General features: G+C 42.5%; 1 protein-coding gene across 13 annotated transcripts in view; it reads left to right on the top strand.

Moving 5' to 3' along the window:
• The window catches only part of ATP6V1H (ATPase H+ transporting V1 subunit H), a 136023-nt gene that overhangs the window by 52014 nt on the left and 63493 nt on the right, over positions 1-20516 (top strand). For 12 of the 13 annotated variants that reach the window (XR_007472727.1, XR_007472729.1, XR_007472730.1 and 9 more), the window contains 3 exons: positions 730-783; positions 10860-10957; positions 15732-15924. Coding sequence is in view for 8 of the 13 variants with exons in the window: in XM_033437651.2 (XP_033293542.1) it covers positions 730-783; positions 10860-10957; positions 15732-15924 (345 nt within the window). In the remaining 5 variants the exon portion in view is untranslated. The remainder of the gene's footprint in view (positions 1-729; positions 784-10859; positions 10958-15731; positions 15925-20516) is intronic. The other variant, XM_033437654.2, reaches the window with a different exon arrangement.

The following is a 20516-nucleotide window of genomic DNA, read 5'->3' as shown; positions in this document are numbered from 1 at the left end:
AGACTTTCAAAAGTCTGAATTAGGTGCCAATTTGGATATTTTGTTCTTTGACTTTATAGAGACATTTAGGAGACTTTTTCCCAATAGTTTAACCGTTATACTTGGGTTATAGGGGCTCATGCCTGGCACTTAGTAGATAAGTTATTGAATAAAACAAAATAAAAATTTCCTTTCAGAAATTCATTATCACTTTTCTCTTGCCTATTCAGCTTCTGACTTTCTACCTTAAATTTTCTTTGGTCATTTCTGTGTAACAGGTGAGGTTCTGATTATCATTATAATGTGTTAGCATTGCCGTGGATAACCTAATTTTTTAAGTTCCATGTAGTATCTTCCCATCATCAGGCACCTGTTTTGAAAGCTTTGCCACAGAATATAGTGTAGATAGTTCAGCTTAACACAGTTGTCTCATTGGAAAAATGACTCAGGAAGTAAATCCTGAGACTTGGAAATTTGCACTCACTTCACTTATGAAATGTAATTGGAACTTAGTATTCAGTTTATTATTGTTCCTTTTAAAATAATTTATTGATTAAGATATTATCCGGAAGAGTGTAACGACGTTTAGAATATTTCGTATCATCCCCACGTTTTTTATTAGTTGATGATACTCCATTCAGTAGGATTAGGAAAACAGTGATAAAATTTGCTTAGCTCTCTTTCGTAAGCTGATGAAGTAGGATAAAATTAAAAACAAAACTAAGTAATAAGTTATTTATTTCGTAATAGAAACTGCGTGGTAGCGGTGTCGCTGTTGAAACAGGAACAGTCTCTTCAAGCGATGTAAGTACATTCCTTGTTCGTTCACTGGCCTCCTAACACCCTGAATTTAAGTTGTTTTGAGTCCCAGACATTTAACGTTTTGAAGATGTTCCCTAGTCCCCCGGATGTAAATCCGCGGATTTGGTTGGGTTAATGGTGGTGTGAAAGCTGCGTGTAGGCCTTTCTGGGCCGTGCGGTTGCTTCCTGCTGTCGGTGGATGTGGGGCTTCCTCTTCCTGTTGCTCTTCTCTTCAGGCGGCTTTATCTCAGGCCTGAGAATCAGAGCAAGTCTGGACTGAGATGCACAAGTCGAGTGAGTAACCAGAGCTCCTCTCTTAACACTTTAGCTGTCTCACAGGCGCTAACGTCTGACAGATCCACGGACCCTGCGCCAGGCAGCTGAAAACAGTTCCGTTCCCCACTGGTACGAAAACCCACTACTTGCCTGAGTTGCTCAGGGTTTAATGGGGGCCTACGTGGTGGCCAGACTCTCCCTCCCCCTTTTTCAGGCCAATCCTGCCCCACATTTATGTAGAGCCAAAAGGTTAAAGGTTAAAACTAATCATGTCCCCCCAGTTCCTTTCCTGGTTAGGGTCATCCCCCCCGGTTGGGAGTGGTTTAACTTTGCTGTCTTCAGACTAGTTCAAGAATTGCCAATAGATTTGGACAAGTATGGGTTGGCGTGGTTAGCGCCAGCTGAGAGCGAGGTGGGGGAAGAGTTAAAAAGGTAGGTGAGGCGTATTCAGCTTCCTTTGCTGGAAATATCTCTGGGAGACCGGAAGGCACCTTCCGAGGATGGTGTCTCCCACCGGCCTGTGCTAGACCTCAGCAAAGCTGTGTGGGGGCCACGCAGGGTCCGTGTCCATAACCTGCAGGCCACACCCCTGTGTGTGTGCTCGTAGACTAGAGAGGGCGACACAGTCCATCTCAAAGCCAGGAGTGGGGCTTCTCTTGGGGCACGGGTCGAGGGACTTGACAAACTGTGAGTGTGTCAAGCCGGAAAATGGCCACGCGTCTTCTGAAATCAGAACAGGGTATAGAACTAAGTGAGCAGTCTTGGGGCCAGGGTCGGGGAAGGAGGTGGTAGGTTCGAAGTCTAGATATTCAGCCATAAGCAGATGTTTAAATTGGGAGTCCTTATTTTATATGACTTGAGTTTCTTTCCACCGGTTTGAAATTTTGAAAAATGGTTTGATTTGAAAAATTGTCTAATTAGACTTATTTGTAAAAATTTTAAAAGGTGTTTTCGGAATAAACTTAAGTGGTTATTAAAGTGTTTGGAGGTTAGTAGAGCTCACGCAGTGAGGTGTGAGCTCTGGTGACATGACATTCTTCTTTTGCTCTTTTCTGTCCGGCGTGTGGGAAAAACAGCGCTGATCTATTGAATTGGCAGTGGTTAGTCAAAGTGGTTTATCTGGTCGACTCAGACACGTACGTCCCAAACGGTATTAGCATCAGGGGTGATTGTGAGTGAAGAAAAGCTGGCCTTTGATGTCCCCTCTCTTCCCTTCAGTGCTTCACACCTGAACATCCTCCCTGTCCCTTGCTGGAGGTTCCTACCTTCTCAGAAGGCTGGCAGCTTGGAAGGCAGAGACTTAAAGAAGTTGACAGAGAGGTGATAGCGCTTCCTTTGATACTTGTATTTCAGTAGGGGGATCAGAATTGGTAGCTGGTATGTATGGAGCTCTTCCTGTGTGCCTGGCAGTGTTTTAGTCGTTTTGCATTTACATCTCCTTGAATATTCACACCCCGTCTTTGACATTGGTCTTACCGTAAGCCACGTTTTAGGGATGAGCAGTGGGGCTGGAAAGGCACACCAGCTTGCCCAAGGTCATCCGCTCACGGTGGCAGAACCCCCAAGGAGACGCATTCCTTACCGAGAGGATTCTGAGGCACCTGGACTGGACTGGGAGCTTTAGGCATTCTCCAGGTTGCCTCACCTACTCAGACTTGTAAAGAATATTGACGTTCTATCTTAAAATCCCTTTAGGTTTTCAGACAGCATAGAAAAGGTTTGGTAAACTGCATTCTGTGCTGTTGCCACTTGATGTCAGTATAAAACAAACAGAACAGAGCTTCACACAGCAAAATGAGAAATTAGCAGGATGCAACAGTCATGACTTTTAAAATGGCACAGAAGCATCATCATAAGTTATGAGTGGATCATTACAGACATTTTTATTTAAATGACATTATATAAATGAAATCTTTGAAAATGATTTGTGTTGTTTTTACCTAATGTAAAAATAATAAACTCCGTCACATGACATGTACTTACCCTGACTTACCTTCAGCCGTCCGCTCAGTTCTTTGTTGCCTCTTGCACGGGAATTATCAATCTTCTACTTTTCCGAGGACGTCGCCCAGGCTTAGATGTTGATTGCTGGGCCGCTGCCCTGACAAAAAGAGGAACACCGTGATCTCTCCCAGCCTTTGGAGGAGTCAGGAGAATCTGGGCATTCTTTTCCCTCTCTCCAGCCTCTTTCATACCTGTGTGCAGGGGACCGTGGTGACTCTCCACTCGCGCGTCCTGTTCTCTGTTGTAGACCAGGTCCGGCCGCACTTATTGCTGGATGGACATGGTTTCGTTGGTAGTAAGTAATGTAAGTTGCCAGGTTCTCCATATTGCTCATTTTATCTTGCCTTTTAATGTTCTGGAGCAGTTCTGTCCAGTAGAACTCTCCGGGGTGATGGCAGCGTTCTTTATATCTGCGGTGTCCACCCTGGTAGCCCCACGTGGCTCTTGACCACATGGAAACCTGGCACGTGTGAGCGAGCAAGTTAACTTGCAGTTTTTTGTAGGCTTTTTGGTTTGTTTGTTTACAGCTTTATTGAAATCTGTTTCTCATACCATAAAAGCTTTCCATTTGCTATTGGTTTTAGTATATTTACAGAGTTGGGCAACCATTGCCACCATCTGATTTTGTAGCACTTTCCACACCCCAGAAAGAAACCGTGTCCACCGAAACAGTCACCCCCGTTCCTAACCCCCTCGCCTACACTCTGGCAACCCCTCACTTACTTTCCGTCTCTGCATTCACCTCTTCTGGCCACTCTCTGTACACAAGTCACGTAATATGTGGTCATCCATGACCAGCTTCTCTCACTTAGCATATGTTTTCAGGATTCATCCATGTTTTAGCATGTAATAACAGCATTTTGAATGAAAGGGGAAAAAAAAAAGCTTAGCTTTTTTGGCTTTTGGCCACATTCCTTAAATTGTTTTCTCTGACAGTTCTAACATCCTTGTTAATGTGAAGGTAGTGTTACTGCTTTGACTTTTTTAAGGCTCTGTTTTTAATTTAAGACTTTTCAGTCTTTCAGAAGAGTTGGAGGACTTTAACGATTTGGTTCTTCACTGTTTGTCCATAAGTGTATCAAAAGTGCTACCTGAGTAGCAGACATGAGGGGCTGCGTCAGGAGTTCGCAGAGTGCAGGCCTCTTGTTTAACTCTGGTCCCCTCTAGCCTGTGATTTGTAAAGTCTGTGAGGACCCAGAGATGTTCACAGTCAATTACGTGTCTTGGTGCTGGTTTCCAGAGCGTTTGCTCTTCACCTGCAGCAATGTTTGGGTGACCTTCATTGTATCCTCTTATCATAAGATTAGTACGTTTTAAACATTGTGGATCATTAAAATATATGCGAAGAATAAATGTTAAGAAAAGGAGAACAGATGAGAACCTGTCAGTTTTGCCTTTCTGATCAGATATTTGGAAGGATTGCGTATATTCTGGCAATGCAAAGGAAAATTAAATGGTAAAGTATTTCAGTACCAGACTTTCTTTTACATATCATTTTCAAACTATAGCATCAATAACAATAATAAGGTAACCTAATATTGTACATTGGATGTGTTCTTGGAAGTTGCATACAAAGCAGTGATTTATAAAGTAAATCATATTTCTTAAGTCTGCAATAATTTTTCCTACAATAAAGAATCCCAGTAGTCATGTAATTAAATTATACGCCTAAGAAAATTAGATTGAAAGTAGTACTTGAAGGAGATTTATAAATTTGTAAATTAACAGTGAAATTACTTTCTTGGTTAAGACTTAAGTCTAAGATGAAATTATCTTAAGTTAATTTAGGTATTAATTTAATATAGGTATTTTATGAGTATTGACTAGAGGGTCTCTCTTAATAAGCCAACTTCAAGAGAATTCTTGCACTATATTTGTTTTAGTTCCTGAATATGAAGTAATAATAACGACAAGAATAATAATGATGATAATGTACCTTACAGTTATTTTGTGTTTAACTGATGTGAGTTCAGATTTGAGTAGCAGAGGTTTTTGTTTTTGTTTTGTTTTTTAATTTAAGGCTGTTTTTTAAAAATTGGGCTGGTATTGCTTTCCTTTATTGATGAGACAACAATTTTGAAGAGTTTAAAGTGATTTGCCAAAGGTAAATTGGCAGAACTTCTGACTGACAAAATCTCTCTCCCTCTTTGCCTCCCTTCCTTTCTTTGGTCACTTATTTTTATGTCACAACTTCGTTGGGGAGGAAAAAATTATGCTCTGCTCCTTCTGGGTTCTTCTGTCTGGCCAAAGAATTAAATTGACGTGAGACAGATTAACAGGAGAAAACCAGATGTAATTACGTATGTACAGGGGCCACGTAATATGAGGCCGCAGATGTGGCGCCTGAGAGGAGAAGGGGGTGCGGGGGGGGGGACTTCAGCGGGGAGAAGGCAGTTCACACGGAGGTGGGAAAGCAGATGTTTGGTGACAGATGCTTGCTGGGCCCCCAGGGACAGTGGGACACACAGAGGACTCTGGTCTCCCGGCCCTGTGCAGCTCCCCCCAGCGCCGACCGTGTTCTTTGTAGATCTCCGGTGACAGTGCCCTTCCTGGACCAGGGCCTTTGTCTGAGTTCTTTAGGCAGTTAAGGGGCAGGTACAAAGACAGACTTCTTGAATCCTCTGCTTTAAAAAAAATAACCACCCTAAAAGAATCCTCGTGCCAAAGGGACCCATTTAAAATGGCAAATTTTGTTCCCCTACAGCTTACATAGAGTAAAATAGACAGATTTTTAAATGTTCAGCTGAATGCATTTGTACATCATGTGTCCTACTCAATACTTTCCTAAGCCTCGGCTCCCACAAAGGTTTTCGTTATTATGCATTAGTTTTGCCTGACCTTGAACTCCATAAAAGTGGAATCATACACAGTGTGAACTCTTGTGTATCCGAATTCTTGTGCAGTATTGTGTCAGTGAGAGTCACTCACGTTGCACCTGGCAGTAGTTCATCTCTTTATTGCCGTGTAGTAATATATTAAATGTATATTATCCATGCTCTTATTGATGGACATTTGAGTTAGTTCTGGTTCTTGGCTGTTGTGAATATCTTGCTATGAACATCCTTGTACATGGCCTTTGGTAGATGTAACCACTTACGCCTGGAGCACTTCTAGAATGGAGTTGCTGGGGTACAGGTTACATGTGAATTTAGGTCCAGCAGTCCAGTCACTTTTCTAAACCAGTTTACACGTCGCCAACAAAGTAGGAGAGTTCCAGTTGTTCCACACATAAGATGTGCACACTCACTTTTTAGTTCTATGAGAAAAGATTCATTTAATAGTCATGACACATTGAATACTTTTGGGATTGGTTAATCACCAGTCCTGGAGGATTTCATGTAAAACTGGCTTCTGGGGTTTATTTTGGTCGATGGTGTGTTCTGCAAACTCAGCTTTGTGCTTCACTGATACCACTGGACACACGTGTGTTTCCACTGCATCTGAGACAGGTGCTCTTCTCTGCACTGCAGACGTCTTTTTTTTTTTAAGCACCCTTGATTCCAAAATTTAGAGGAATATTATCTTTACTTTTTCTCATTTAGTTTGTACTTAAATCCCAGCATTATGGAGATAGATATTGAAAATTGGTCTGTAAACATTGTTATAGCGTGAGTTTTACTTTGGTACAATGTGGCTGCAGTTTTTATGTTTATCTTTTGTTGCCTACTTGCTTTGTAATTCCTCACTTCTTGAATTACTTTGTAATTCTGCAGAATATGGATCTGGGAGACCCTCTTCACCAGGAAGGTGAATTCTGTCAGTTGCTGTTTTCCTTATGTGATTATTCCACCATAATATAGGAGAATTTGCATTTTCAGCAATATTAGAAAATGTATCTAATGATGTTCTCTTAATGTGTTGAGAAGTAAAGTTAGTTTTTCTCTACCAGGGAGGTTTGTGTGTTTGAGAGTACACATTGTAGCTGGTTCTCAGCCCAGTCTGTCATATATTAGCTAATGAGATTATCCCCACACCCCATGGGATGTGCCCTGTTATCCCCATTTTATAGGTGGGAGGCTCATTCAGGGGCACACGGCTTGGAAGTGGCTGAGCCTGGCAGGCTGGTTCCAGAGCCTTTGTTCGTAACTGTTAGGCTACATTACTGCCTTTCTTTCATGGTGGTGGAGTTAACATTGGAGCTGTGAGTCAGTTCAGCTGGAGAAAGGAGGGGCGAGAGCTTTCCCGGAAGCAGCTGGAGGTAGAGGTCTGGTTCTCTGGGGGAGAGTAACTGTTGGACCTGGCACTTTAAGGTCACTGCTGGTCCTGGCATTTGCCATGTTGGTGGAGTGATAAGGTATCAGAGAGGTAAGAACCTGGTGATAATTCTGTCAAGAAAACTTCATGCGTTGGGAGGAAGAAAGTTGCTGAGATTGGTACAAGGTTTAGGCATAATTTTAAGACGGGAAAAATTGAGTATATTTAGGGGCTGAGGAGAGGAAACCTGTCAAACAGATCGGAGCTACAGGGAGGGGTCGGACTGATGCGATGCTGTGTGGGAGGAGTGGGACACAGGCCTTGCTGGGGCCGTGGGTCCTGGACAGGAAGAGCTGTCTGCCTCTGCTCGGCGAGAGGGAGGTGAGAAGGGCCGTCAGGGAAGTTCAGTTGGGGGCGCGATGTTGGCAGCTCAGTGACTCGCTAGCTGATGGTCTCTGTTTTTTCTCTCAATGCTGAGGTGAGGGAAGAGAGCGGGACAGGAGGGTAGAGGTGAAGGTGTGAGCGTGGCTCTGGGGGTGGTGGCGAGAGCAGAGCTTCCTGATGGCTCTGCGTGGCTGTGCAGTCTTCTCCAGCAGTGTTTGAATGACCTCTGTGTGGGGGAAGAGTCGGTGGCTCGCTGGGTTGATTGAAGGCTGATTATCTTCTTCTAAAAAAAACCATTGAATAACTTTGTACATGAGACTAACAGGACAATGTGAGAGAAAGGTAAGGCAGTGATACAATTTACTTTGATTGAAGGCAGTACCTCAGTCATTTATCAGTGTTGCCTTCACTGTGTACTTTGAAAATAATCTCTGGACTGGAATTGGACTGCCTCATGGTGCATCACAGGAGAGAGTGAAGTTTTAGAAGCAGCATCTTTTTAAAAATTTTTTAATATATCTTTATTGGAGTACAATTGCTTCACAATCCCGTGTTAGTTTCTGTTGCACAACAAAGCGAATCGGCCATATGCACACACATGTCCGCATATCCCCTCCCTCTGGAGCCTCCCTCCCACCCTCCCTCCCTATCCCACCCCTCTAGGTGGTCACAAAGCACCAGCTGATCTCCCTGTGCTATGCAGCTGCTTCCCACTAGCCATCTATTTTACATTCGGTAGTGTGTATATGGCGATGCTACTCTCACTTCGCCCCAGCTTCCCCCTCCCACCCCAAGTCCTCAAGTCCATTTTCTGTGTCTACCTCTTTATTCCTGCCCTGCAGCTAGGTTCATCAGTACCATTAGAAGCAGCATCTTTTTAAAATTTTTTAATAGATCTTTATTGGAATATAATTGCTTTGCAATGGTGTGTTAGTTTCTGCTTTATAACAAAGTGAATCAGCTATACGTATACATCTATCCTCATATCTCCTCCCTCTTGCATCTCCCTCCCACCCTCCCTATCCCACCCCTCTAGGTGGTCACAAAGCACCGAGCTGATCTCCCTGTGCTATGTGGCTGCTTCCCACTAGCTATCTATTTTACATTTGGTAGTGTATATATGTCCATGCCACTCTCTCACTTCGTCCCAGCTTACCCTTCCCCCTCTTCTCTATGTCTGCATCTTTATTCCTGTCCTGCCCCTAGGTTCTTGAGAACCTTTTTTTTTAAGATTCCATATATATATGTGTTAGCATTCAGTATTTGTTTTTCTCTTTCTGACTTACTTCACTCTGTATGACAGACTCCAGGTCCATCACTACAAATAACTCAATTTCATTTCTTTTTATGGCTGAGTAATATTCTGTTGTATATATGTGCCACATCTTCTTTATCCATTCGTCTGTCGACGGACACTTAGGTTGCTTCCATGTCCTGGCTATTGTAAACAGTGCTGAAGCAGCATCTTTTATATGCTCATTTATATGTGAGTCCTGAAGCTGTAACTAGCAACGAAGAATCCATTTTTTAAATGTGTCATGTATTTCAACATAGTAGGGTAAGTGGACACAGACAAGAAAAATACTTAACAGTGAACCAAGAAATTCTTGTGTTGAGAGGAAATCGATGATAAGTGGAAGAGGAGAGAGTGCCCTAGGCTGCCTTTCATTCATTATTGTAGAAACCTTGCTTAAGCTGTCTCTCTAAACAAGGAAGATGGAATTCTTTGCACAAAGGGTTAGTTAGCTGCTGACCTAATTGGAAAAATACATATATATTTTTTTCCCATTATGGAAGATGGTTTTCGAGCTGAAAATTCACTTTTTTTTTTGTCATTAATTTCTGCGAATGTTTTGAGTTTTCAGGCAAATTAAGTTACTGGATATAGTGTGCTTTTGGGCAACTGTGTTCACTCCTTTCTTGGTAAAATCTAAGATAACCTTTTCATGATAACTTTGATTATTCCTCCAAATATATCATAGTGTTTTTGTATTTGAGTGCCTGGAATTCTTTGAAGTGTTAGGTTTTAGCAAACTTAGTTTAAGTTAAAACATGGAACTGAAGTGGCATCATGTATATTAGGTTTTGTGAATTTATATGACATCCACGATCCTCTCCGTTCTTTCTTTTTGTTAGCATGTTCTTTAAGACTGTCCCTCCATTTCTTATAGATGTAGGGCTCATGGTAGGTATTCCGGGAGGCGCCCAAGCCAGGTGTCACTACCAGCTTTCCTAACATGGAGGAGCAAGCAGCTTCTTGCTTGTCCCTCCATTTCTTATAGGTGTAAGGCTCATGGCAGGTATTCAGGGGGGCGCCCAGGCCAGGTGTCACTACCAGCTTTCCTAACATGGAGGAGCGAGCAGCTTCTTGCTTGTCCCTCCATTTCTTATAGGTGTAGGGCTCATGGTAGGTATTCAGGGAGGCGCCCAGGCCAGGTGTCACTACCAGCTTTCCTAACGTGGAGGAGCGAGCAGCTTCTTGGGGATGTTTGTTCTCTTTATTTCAAGCTTCAGATTTAACCTCAATTTCTCTAACATAGTGCCTGTTGAACTGATAGTTTAAAAAAAAATCAGTCTTTTTCAAGTGTTTAAGTAGACTTCTTATGTGCTGTATAGTTTTATTTTTTAAGTTCTTATTTATTGAGTTTCTGTGACATGTCTAGCTCTGTGCTAAATGAATTACTTTACTTAATCCTAAGAGGACCCTTTCAGGGTGCTTGGGGGCATGATCCTCAGTAAGGATGAAGAAATTGAGCATTGACAAGGTTCGGACACTTGCTCACGGTCACTCAGATATGGGTCTGTCTCAAAGCATACGCTTCTCTCTCTTTCATTTTATTGTTGTTCTTTGATACTTGTGTAATTATGAAGAGCAGTATTCTCTGTATCGTGCTTCTATTCAGGGCTAAGTGAAACATTGCAAGATAATAAGCTGTTTATCAAACCATATCAAAGGCATAATTACTTTGTTCCTTTATTTCCCTGACTGGATGTGTTCAGTGGGCTTGAGCCGTGTAGGCTTAATTTGGCAAAAGAAGTCGGCTTCGTTTCTAGGAGGACGAGAGAAGAGCAACAAGGATTGACTTTTGAAGAAATATTTGAGACTTCTAGACTTTTCAGATGATAAACTCTAGTAAAAACCACTCCAGAATTTGGTATCTGCATGACCTTGTGACTTGAAGTGCTTTCCAGTTTTAAACACTGTGCTTCTCCCTGCACAGAGCTCTCAGTACGTGCAGTGTGTGGCCGGGTGTCTGCAGCTGATGCTCCGAGTCAACGAGTACCGCTTTGCCTGGGTGGAAGCAGACGGGGTGAACTGGTGAGCGCCCTTTATTTTGACTGTGTAGTAACATTTAAAAGCATCTCTCCTTGACAATTTCAAAGAAATGAATACATTTAATCATCTAAAATAAGGTTTGTTAAAAAAAATGTCTTGTGTGAGGTTCCTGTGCAGGAGACTCTCTAGCGACTCAGGGCCCCCGGTTTCCCTGGAGGTGTGTCACGTCGGCTCCCTCTACCTCATATGGAACGTTCCAGGCTCCAGCAGGAGAGCAGGCGCTCACCACAAGCACAAGCATCCTGTTTGTGCACACAGTTTAGTTTTCCCTGTCATTTCGGAGAACTTTGGTTTCCGTGTAGGGAACGGATTACCAGTCAAATTCCCTCAAGTCAGCCAAGGGCCAGCTTTGCAGGCAGCCCTTTCTGAGGATAGCTGTCTCCGGACCATGACGTTAACTCTTTTCCGCACAGACACTTAAAGGTGGACTGCACAGATGGTGTTTCCAGTCTTTTTACTTTCTTAAAAGTGATGCAATATTTTGGGCAATACAATAAGAAAGGTTAATTATTTCTTTCACTATTATATCATCTTCCTAGGTGATTCCGTCATTCTCCAATTTTCTTATAATTTAGTCTTTAATATTTATTAGCATAGTTGAGAATAATGGATGAATAATGATGAAATAAGATCTAGGATGATGAAATAGTGTGATTCTTCAAATTATAGTTAACAAACTCACCAAGATCACATAGTGTATCTTAGGTTTATAAATAGGTCCATGGACCTGTATTGTAATTGCAAGATAAATTGAATTTTATTCTATTAAACAAAAAATAGATTTTCTTTTTTGTTCTTTGGAAGACCTATAAGAGAGAATAAAAGTCATGAAACACCAGTTTATACAAATAGTTATAATTGCTCAAAAAATAAACTTAAATACTAGAATTTGGTCCAGTGGACCGAGGCTAACGAAATGCTGCTGTTCAAAATACTGTTGGCACTAATATTTTGGAGGATGGTAAGTAGTATTAACTATGCAGTTCAGCAACAAGAGCAGGCATAAGTACAATCTAGAATATTCCATGTTCAACCTACACACTTTGATATGCTAATGCCCACTAACAAGGTTAGTAGTAATCAAATTAATACAGAGACTTTTAGGTTGAGAACAGGCATTAATAAAGGTAGAATATGTTAACTTGCTGAGAGTAGGGCAATTTGGAAAAGTCATTGAATTTTTTTACTTTTTTTTTTTAAAGTGAAAGCTTTGCTTATCTGCTGTGCCTGACTTACGTCCTCCCCTATGTGACAGAGGATGTCACAAGCCTGCATCTGACATTAATTAATTAATTTATTTTTGCTGTGTTGGGTCTCCGTTTCTTTGCGAGGGCTTTCTCTAGTTGCGGCAAGCGGGGGCCACTCTTCATCGCGGTGCGCGGGCCTCTCACTATCGCAGCCTCTCTTGTTGCAGAGCACGGGCTCCAGATGCACAGGGTCAGTAGTTGTGGCTCACGGGCCTAGTTGCTCCGCGGCATGTGGGATCCTCCCAGACCAGGGCTCGAACCCGTGTCCCCTGCATTAGCAGGCAGATTCTCAACTACTGCGCCACCAGGGAAGCCCCTTTTTTCACTTTATAAGAAAGAAAACACGTACTTTCTACTCTGCCGTTTCTTTTGTTTAGGGTCGAATGTTTTCTTTTTTTCCTTTTTGGTGCTCCTCAAATCACAAGCAGGGATCCTGAGAGGAGAAAAAATTGTAAGCATACCCTGTTTGAGGAGAGTGGAAGAGGAGACTGATGGTTTAAGACCCCAGGACCTTCTTATCTCTGCATAGTTTCCTTTCTTTCCTTCTTGGTTACACGAATGACACACACTCTTTCTGAATGTTTCTGGGCCCGTGTAAGATCAAGAGTGTGCTTTGACTTCACTAGGAAGTCTGAAGATTAGCACTGATTTTTTAAATACTGGAGCTAAAACGGGGCTTTTGCTGGGGTAGTTGCTTCCCCAAATCCAACGGCCATTTATGAACATTTATATCCTGACATTTGAAGTATTTTGAAAGTATAAAGTAGTATATAAATGAAAGGTAAGTTTAAAAAAAAAATATCGCATGGTGAGGTGCGAGGGGCCCATGGGTCTGACGAACAGCAGGAAGTGTGCATGTCAGCCAGTGGTCAGCTGTTTGTCTCCCTAGTCCCTGCGTTGGCATGATTTAAAAAGAAAAATCATCATTAAAAAAGCAGAGCACAAAATAGTTATTTTGGCGTCATGGACCTTAACCTCCTTTCTGATTTTGGATTTGACAGTTTGTGTTTTTTTGCCCTCTCTGCGTGATGTTATACCATATATTATGGGGAGTAAAGGAAACATATGTGGTCCTTTCCTTTAAGAGATATACAGCCTAGCTGGAAAGTATGAAACACCTAACAAAGGTAGCACATAGGATGCCACAGCATCTTTTAGTAACTTTTACGGTGACTTTAAAAGTAACACTAAACTCAGCAGTTTGCGAGGGAGAGCAGAGACCTACATGGTAATTAGCACCCACTGGTTCTTCAGGCCCAGCTCGAGGGCCACGGCCTCTGGGAATCCTCCCTCCCCCTGCACGGGGCTCTCAAGGAACATGGACAGTGTCTTGTTTTTGCCCATTTTATCCCTGTGCCTTGCACTGTACCTGCCGCATAGACCCTCAACAGATACTTGTTAAATGACCGTGTTTGGGTTTCTGTTGGGCCTTTGTGTCCTTTGTCCCCCTTAGCTCGCTCTTCCTGCCTCACTGGATTCAGAGTTGGGTTCTTGCCCTAAGGGAATCCCTGCCTTATTCCAGTGAACAGGGGCCTTATTTTGCTTCATTAGGGCATTTCTGTGGTTGATATTTGGGTATAGAAGACTACCTTGTCTCTGCAATAGAATCCCGTCTGTCGTGGGCACACTTTTACTCTGTTCAGCTTCTCTGCGGTGTCCGCATCGCTGAGCACGCCTCCCCTTGAGACCTTCCGTCTGGATCTCAGCACCAGTGTATTGGCCTTGAGCTCTCCTTCGCCCCTCTCATCGTTAAAAGTTTTTCCTTTTAACAGAGAGAATTTAATGTGAAGAAATTAAATTCTTCCTAGCTATAAACTATGTATAAACTTGTGAACTGGGTTTCTGAAAATGGGTAAATAAAGGGACTCTCAAGTGTCAGAGATCCTACTACCCCTAAAGCGGGGAGCAAAGGGTAAGAGGTTGGACTTGCCAGGATTCACGGGCTGCAGGAGGGGCTGCATGAAGTGAAGTTCAGGCCTGGAGGGGACAGTACAGCTCAGCTGGGGCTGGGTCCCCACCCTCGAGGTCGGGGACCCAGACGGCAGGTGCTAGTGTCTCGAGGGTGCAGGGACGCTCGTTCTGCCACAGCCCGTGCAGGATGAATTCAGCCATTGCCGGCGGGTGAAGAAGCGTGCCGAAGTGATGCTGGCAGGAACAGGAGGTCGACAGGAGAGGTCCCTTCTTCCTCCATCCCTGAGTCAGCCGCGAGCACCTCCTGTCGCTGAGCCAGTGGGGAAAGCGGAAATGGGGAACCCGGAAAATGAATTGTCAGCCACGGCATCCCAGAGCGTAGCAGGCTGACCTTAACAAGTGGAACAGGCAGAGCGCAAAGGAAGCCAGGTACCAGGGTGCTGACAGTGTGAAATGCTGTGCTTTGACCGCTGTTGAATGCTGACATCAATATTAAATACAAGCAGGCCTTACGTACCAACCAAAAGTAGAACAGGTTCAAGGGAGAAATCATGCATGAGAACATTAAGGGCAATTCAGCGAATTTATAAGTGCATGCAAATCACAGAAATGGGGAAACAGCACAAATACAAGCCGTCCACTAAGTTAGTAGCTGTAAATCGCAAAATTAGATTTAAAATGTATTTAATTTTATTAATAGACTTTTATTTTTTAGAGCAGTTTTAGGTTTACAGAACAATTGGAAGCACAGAGAGTGCCCATATGTGCCTGCGCTCCCACGGTCTTCCCTGTTACTAGCAGCTGGTGTTAGTGTGATGCCTTGGTCTCGCCTGATGAACCAATAGTGATGTGTCCTTACTGACTAAGTTTACATTAGCGCTCGCTCTGCGTTGTACATTCTGTGGATTTTGAGTTCTCTTTAACCCCTCTGGTCGCTGTTTAACCGTCTGATTTGATGGTTTCTGTCCCTTGTGTGAATGTAGGCATGCCCCAGGGAAATTTCCTTAGCGCTTTCCTTGGTGTAACCTGTCATTTTCACACCGCTTTCCCAGTTTCCTTAACAGTAAGACGGGAGGCTGAACTAGAAGCTTCTGAGGTTCTGACCCCAAATTTGATGATTGGCTCTGTCAAATTCAGACTCATGAAAGGCTTTTTCCAAACTCATTTCCCCTTTTCTCTGTCGAGTTTCCTAAATATTTTTAAAGCTCTAAATGATCCTCTTGGATCATTTTCAGTCCAGATTGAAAATCTTGATTATACCGTCTGGCTTCACTGAGATGTGCATCCGCTGTGTCACCATGTCCTGAGGCTTTTACTTCTTGAATGTCCGTCAGGGTCCTCCTACTGTTCCCTCTGTGGGCCGTGCTCCCTGCAGCGAGGGCGGTGGTGTCCTTGAGACTCTGGAGAGAGACTCTGGAGAGAGCCGTGCAGGACTGGCCCTCTGTGAGCAGGGGTCTGGCTTGCTCGTTCCTTCAGGGGGAAAAAGAGAGGACGTGATTCAGAGAGACTGATCCATCAGCACAAAAGAAAAATCAGTTATTTCTTCTCTCTGTTGTGCTGTCGTGTTAAATGTTTTCTCAACGTGTGTTCCTTTTCAGCATCATGGGAGTTCTGAGTAACAAGTGTGGCTTTCAGCTCCAGTATCAGATGATTTTTTCTATATGGCTCCTGGCGTTCAGTCCTCAGATGTGTGAACACCTGCGACGCTACAACATCATTCCTGTTCTGTCCGACATCCTGCAAGAATCGGTCAAAGAGAAAGTGACAAGAATCATTCTTGCAGCATTCCGGGTACGTGTTTTGTGTGTGTGTGTGTGTGTGTGTGTAAGGCATTTTTTTTTACTGTGGAGTATATTTCAGGGCTTTTAGCAGGTGGGAAAAAGTTGCTTGTTCTCCATGTAGTTATGGAACTGTGGCATCTTGGTGAGCTTGGAGTAAAATATCCCAGTTTGTACTCATGGCAGGGGGAGTGGACAGTGGGGGGAAGCCATCTAAATGGATGACACGTAAGAGTGGCTGGGAGATGGTAGACCTACAAATCCAAGCTATTGGCTTTAGAATTTGTGTTTTTAACCATTGTTTGTTCTTACGCTTTCTTGAAACAAACAACGACAAATCAAAAATAAAAGGTTGTGCAGATGTATTGCAAAACCGTAAATGGCGTAGACACCACATTTGCCAAATATAGTCACTAACATCTTTCAGATTTTTCTAAGCAAATAGAGATAAATATATAAATAGGTGTCTAATTTTGTTTTGTATTTAAAAATAAGAGTGGTGTCAGGCTATAAATACTGTTCTGTAACTTTATTCTTAACTATATAATAAATGTGTTTTCATTTTCCTGTACTAGATCTTCAGTATTCTTTTCAATGGCTATATTCTACTGTGTTGATGTAAAGTGGTTTATTTAATCAGTGTCCTATTGATGGAAATGTGAGGTGTTTCTAGTTTCTTTTACATATGTTTTCCCACTTCGATGAGTATTTCGGTTGGGTAAGTTCCAGAGATGGAATTGCTGAGTCAAAGAATATACTTTTTACCAGTTCTTATAGATAATGTCAAATCACCTTTCAAAAACGTGCAAATTGGACTTCCCTGGTGGCGCAGTGGTTGAGTCCGCCTGCCGATGCAGGGGACACAGGTTCGTGCCCCGGTCCAGGAAGATCCCACATGCTGCGCAGCGGCTAGGCCCGTGAGCCGTGGCCGCTGAGCCTGCGCATCCGGAGCCTGTGCTCCGCAGCGGGAGAGGCCACAACAGTGAGAGGCCCGCGTACCGCAAAAAAAAAAAAAAGTGCAACTTTATGTTTCAAGTAATTATATATTGGGCAAGAATACAGAGAGTCCCTACTTTCTCTTAGTGCATGGACTTTTTTCTAAATTGGAAGCTGTTCATGAAGTTGGCGTGAAAACCCTTTTAAAAAAATAGATTTTCTTAATTGGTGAACTGTTAGGAAAGATAGTCATCCTTGATTCAATATCTTTGCAATTAGATTATCCTAGAAAGATGTTTTGGATTATTATTTTTTTTTCCCTTTGTATGACTTTCACTTCTGGGAAATAGAAAGATCAACAGTTGCCTGAGTGATAAACATGGAAGTGAATCGTATTTTTTCAGCTCATATCTACCTACCCTTTTCTGTATGTTAGTTACATATTTTTTACGTTAAAATATCTATCTTTCCAAATGTTGAAGATTGTAAACATTTAGCACAAAGTTATTTCTTTTGATAATTTGTTAATAAGGTGACTTGTTTAAGGTGAAATATAGGTGTGGGAAGAACTGCTGTAGAACTCAGGGTCTTACTTCAGCTGTTCTCTTGTTTCATAGACTATATCTCTACATTTGTATCTTTCCCCCTCAGTTTTGATAAACTTACATGTTTTTTGTTGTTGTTGTTGTTGCGGTACCCGGGCCTCTCACTGTTGTGGCCTCTCCCATTGCGGAGCACAGGCTCTGGACGCGCAGGCTCAGCAGCCATGGCTCACGGGCCCAGCCGCTCCGCGGCATGTGGGATCTTCCCGGACTGGGGCACGAACCCGTGTCCCCTGCATCGGCAGGCGGAGTCTCAACCACTGCGCCACCAGGGAAGCCCCCTTACATGGTTTTTTATAAGTGTCATTTAGATAATATAGTGAGTGCTGTGAGTTTTAGGAAGAAATCAGATACTAATAATTTATAGTAATGGGTTGAGATTTAATCTAAAGCTCAGCATAAGATGCTTTTGTTTTTGTTTTAAATAAATTTATTTATGTATTTTGGCTGCGTTGGGTCTTTGTTGCTGTGTGTGGGCTTTCTCTAGTTGTGGTGAGCAGGGGCTACTCTTCCTTGTGGTGCACGGGCTTCTCATTGCGGTGGCTTCTCTTGTCGTGGAGCACGGGCTCAGTAGTTGTGGTTCGCGGGCTCTAGAGCGCAGGCTCAGTCGTGGCTCACGGGCTCAGTTGCTCCACGGCATGTGGGATCTTCCCCGACCAGGGCTCGAACGCGTGTCCCCTGCGTTGGCAGGCGGATGCTTAACCACTGCCCCACCAGGGAAGTCCGTTTTTGGTTTTTTTTGAGACAAGCCATTTGTCTTATCAAATCATTTACTTATTTATTTATTTATTATCTCAGTTGATTTATAATATTACATTAGTTTCAGGCGTATAACGTTGATTCAGTATTTTTATAGAGTATACTCCATTGAAAGTTATTACACAACAATGGCTGTCGTTCCCTGTGCCATACAGTATGTCCTTGCTGCTCACCTATTTCACACACAGTAGCTTGTATCTGTTAACCCTGACCCCTGTCTTGTCCCTCCCTCTACAGCTCCCAGCATAAACTGCTTTGCCCATAATGTATGTAGCAGCTGTTCTAGCTGAGCTTCCCACAGACCTTGCTTAGTATTTTGTCCCTTCTCTAGTTCCTCCTCCCATTGATTTTCATGTTAAGTCATTATTATGTTAGATAAAAGGGTCACTGGAAGCAGGTACCTCTAATATGGGTACATGGTAGGTGAGAGGTGTTTGTTGATATTAGCTGGATCCTACCTGTGAGCTGTTCCCTCCCCCTCTCCGTCCCTCCCCCTTCCCATCCTATCCTTTCTTTTTCCTGTTCCTCCCCCCATCCCCCATTTCATGGATTATCTATCCACCTCTCAATGCATCAGATGTTTCTTGAACACCAATTATGGAAGGATGAATATGACAAGATACTTTTTCTTAGGGACTTTGTATTTTGTGTGAATCTGTTTCTGATGGAGAGACTTCATGAAGTCACCATGATGAGTGTTTACGGTATACAAAGTTCAAAAAGTCACAAGAAGTATAAAGCCAGACTGAGATTCTTAGTTTTCTTTTGACCTGATTTGGGAGCTCTCCAGATTGATTATCTGCTTTTTATGAAGATTTGAGGGGTACAGTAGCATAACCCTTTTCTAATTTTCCTTTCCACGTGGTGTGTTAGCAAGAGTGTAGGCTCTGGAGTAGACACGCCTAGGGGTGAATCCCAGCACTAGGTTGCTGGGAGAGTGGTTTGAACTCTCAGAGCTGATTTCTCCACTTGTGAAAGGTGGTTAGTGATACTTAACTCACTTCAAGATTGGGTAAGAATTCAATGAAATAACAGATGATGGCTGGCAATACTAAATATACAATCTGTATTTATTTTCCTGCCTTTTCGCTCCATAAAAGCATAAAATACTAGCAATTTGCCTCTTTAACGCCCACCTGTAGCAATTGCATTCTAAGTTAATGTGGAACCTAGGCAAAGATGAAGTGCTGTTCTGTTTGATTTAGAAAAGACAGCATGAATATTTTACTAATGTTTATTTAGCAAGATTTAAAAATCTTATTTATACTTCATTTGCAGTTTCAATTTTTTTACCCACAATGTGTTGAACTTATGCTAATTTCTCGGCTTCTATTGTCTAATTTGGATTTCAGATTATTTAAAATACATGCAACCTATTGACAGGTATATTAGTTTTTTGGACTCTCCTTGATAAATTGGGATAAATCATTGCATGGTTATACTGAAGACTGAATATCAGAAGAACATCTTTAGACATCCCGAACTTTGATGTACACAACTGAGTTAAAATCGAGCCATTAGTAAGGACATAGTAAAGCCATTTGATTTAGACCATCGAATAGGTGTAAAAAATGACGTGTTCTTTTTTTTCTTCGTTATTCTCAAATTCCTGTAACCTTTGATAGAGATTTCACCGATGAGGTTGTTTGAGGGTTGTCTGATTATGCACTTTGCCCCACATCCTGAAACTCAGGAGGGGAAGTTTTGTGCTTTTGGAAGCTTGCTGAGCTGCTGTGAGCTGAAGAAATCTAGCAGCTGTTAATTTTTTTTTCTTTCCATTTGGCTGGGTGAATTTATTTTTGAAAATGTCTGTCTCAATTATTCATAGCAGGTGCTGAACTCCAGGTCTCCATGAATGTTATTCCATTGGTTAACTTGATATGTCAGTCTTTCGTTTCTAAAATAAATTAGAATGTTTTTTGAGGCTGTGACTGAGAAAGACATTCTAGACCATATTTGCTGTATAGAGTTTTTCTCTTTTTGGCTCTGTTTAGTCAAGAGCCTCCGTAATATGTCAGATAATAAGATAAATTGTATTTTACAACTGCATGGTTTTCAGCATAAAAGCTTAGAAAGAAATACCACCAAATTGAATTTGGATTTACACTAGCTGTACTAACCATGATGTTTAACTCACACCCACACGCATATGCACACACAGACACAGACAAACACAGACTTACATCTTCCTCTGCAGACAGTTCACAGTCATAACCCCTCCAGAGACACCTGCTCTGGTTTGGGTGTATGGGGGTGTTTTGCTCACTGCTTTGACATAGAAGTGTTGCTATCAAGAAATTTCATTCCT

The sequence above is a fragment of the Orcinus orca genome, chromosome 17 (assembly GCF_937001465.1).
Source record: "Orcinus orca chromosome 17, mOrcOrc1.1, whole genome shotgun sequence".
NCBI classification, from domain to species: Eukaryota; Metazoa; Chordata; class Mammalia; order Artiodactyla; family Delphinidae; genus Orcinus; species Orcinus orca.
The sequence above is the reverse complement of the archived record's forward strand: the minus strand, read 5'-3'. Positions and strand labels throughout refer to the sequence as shown.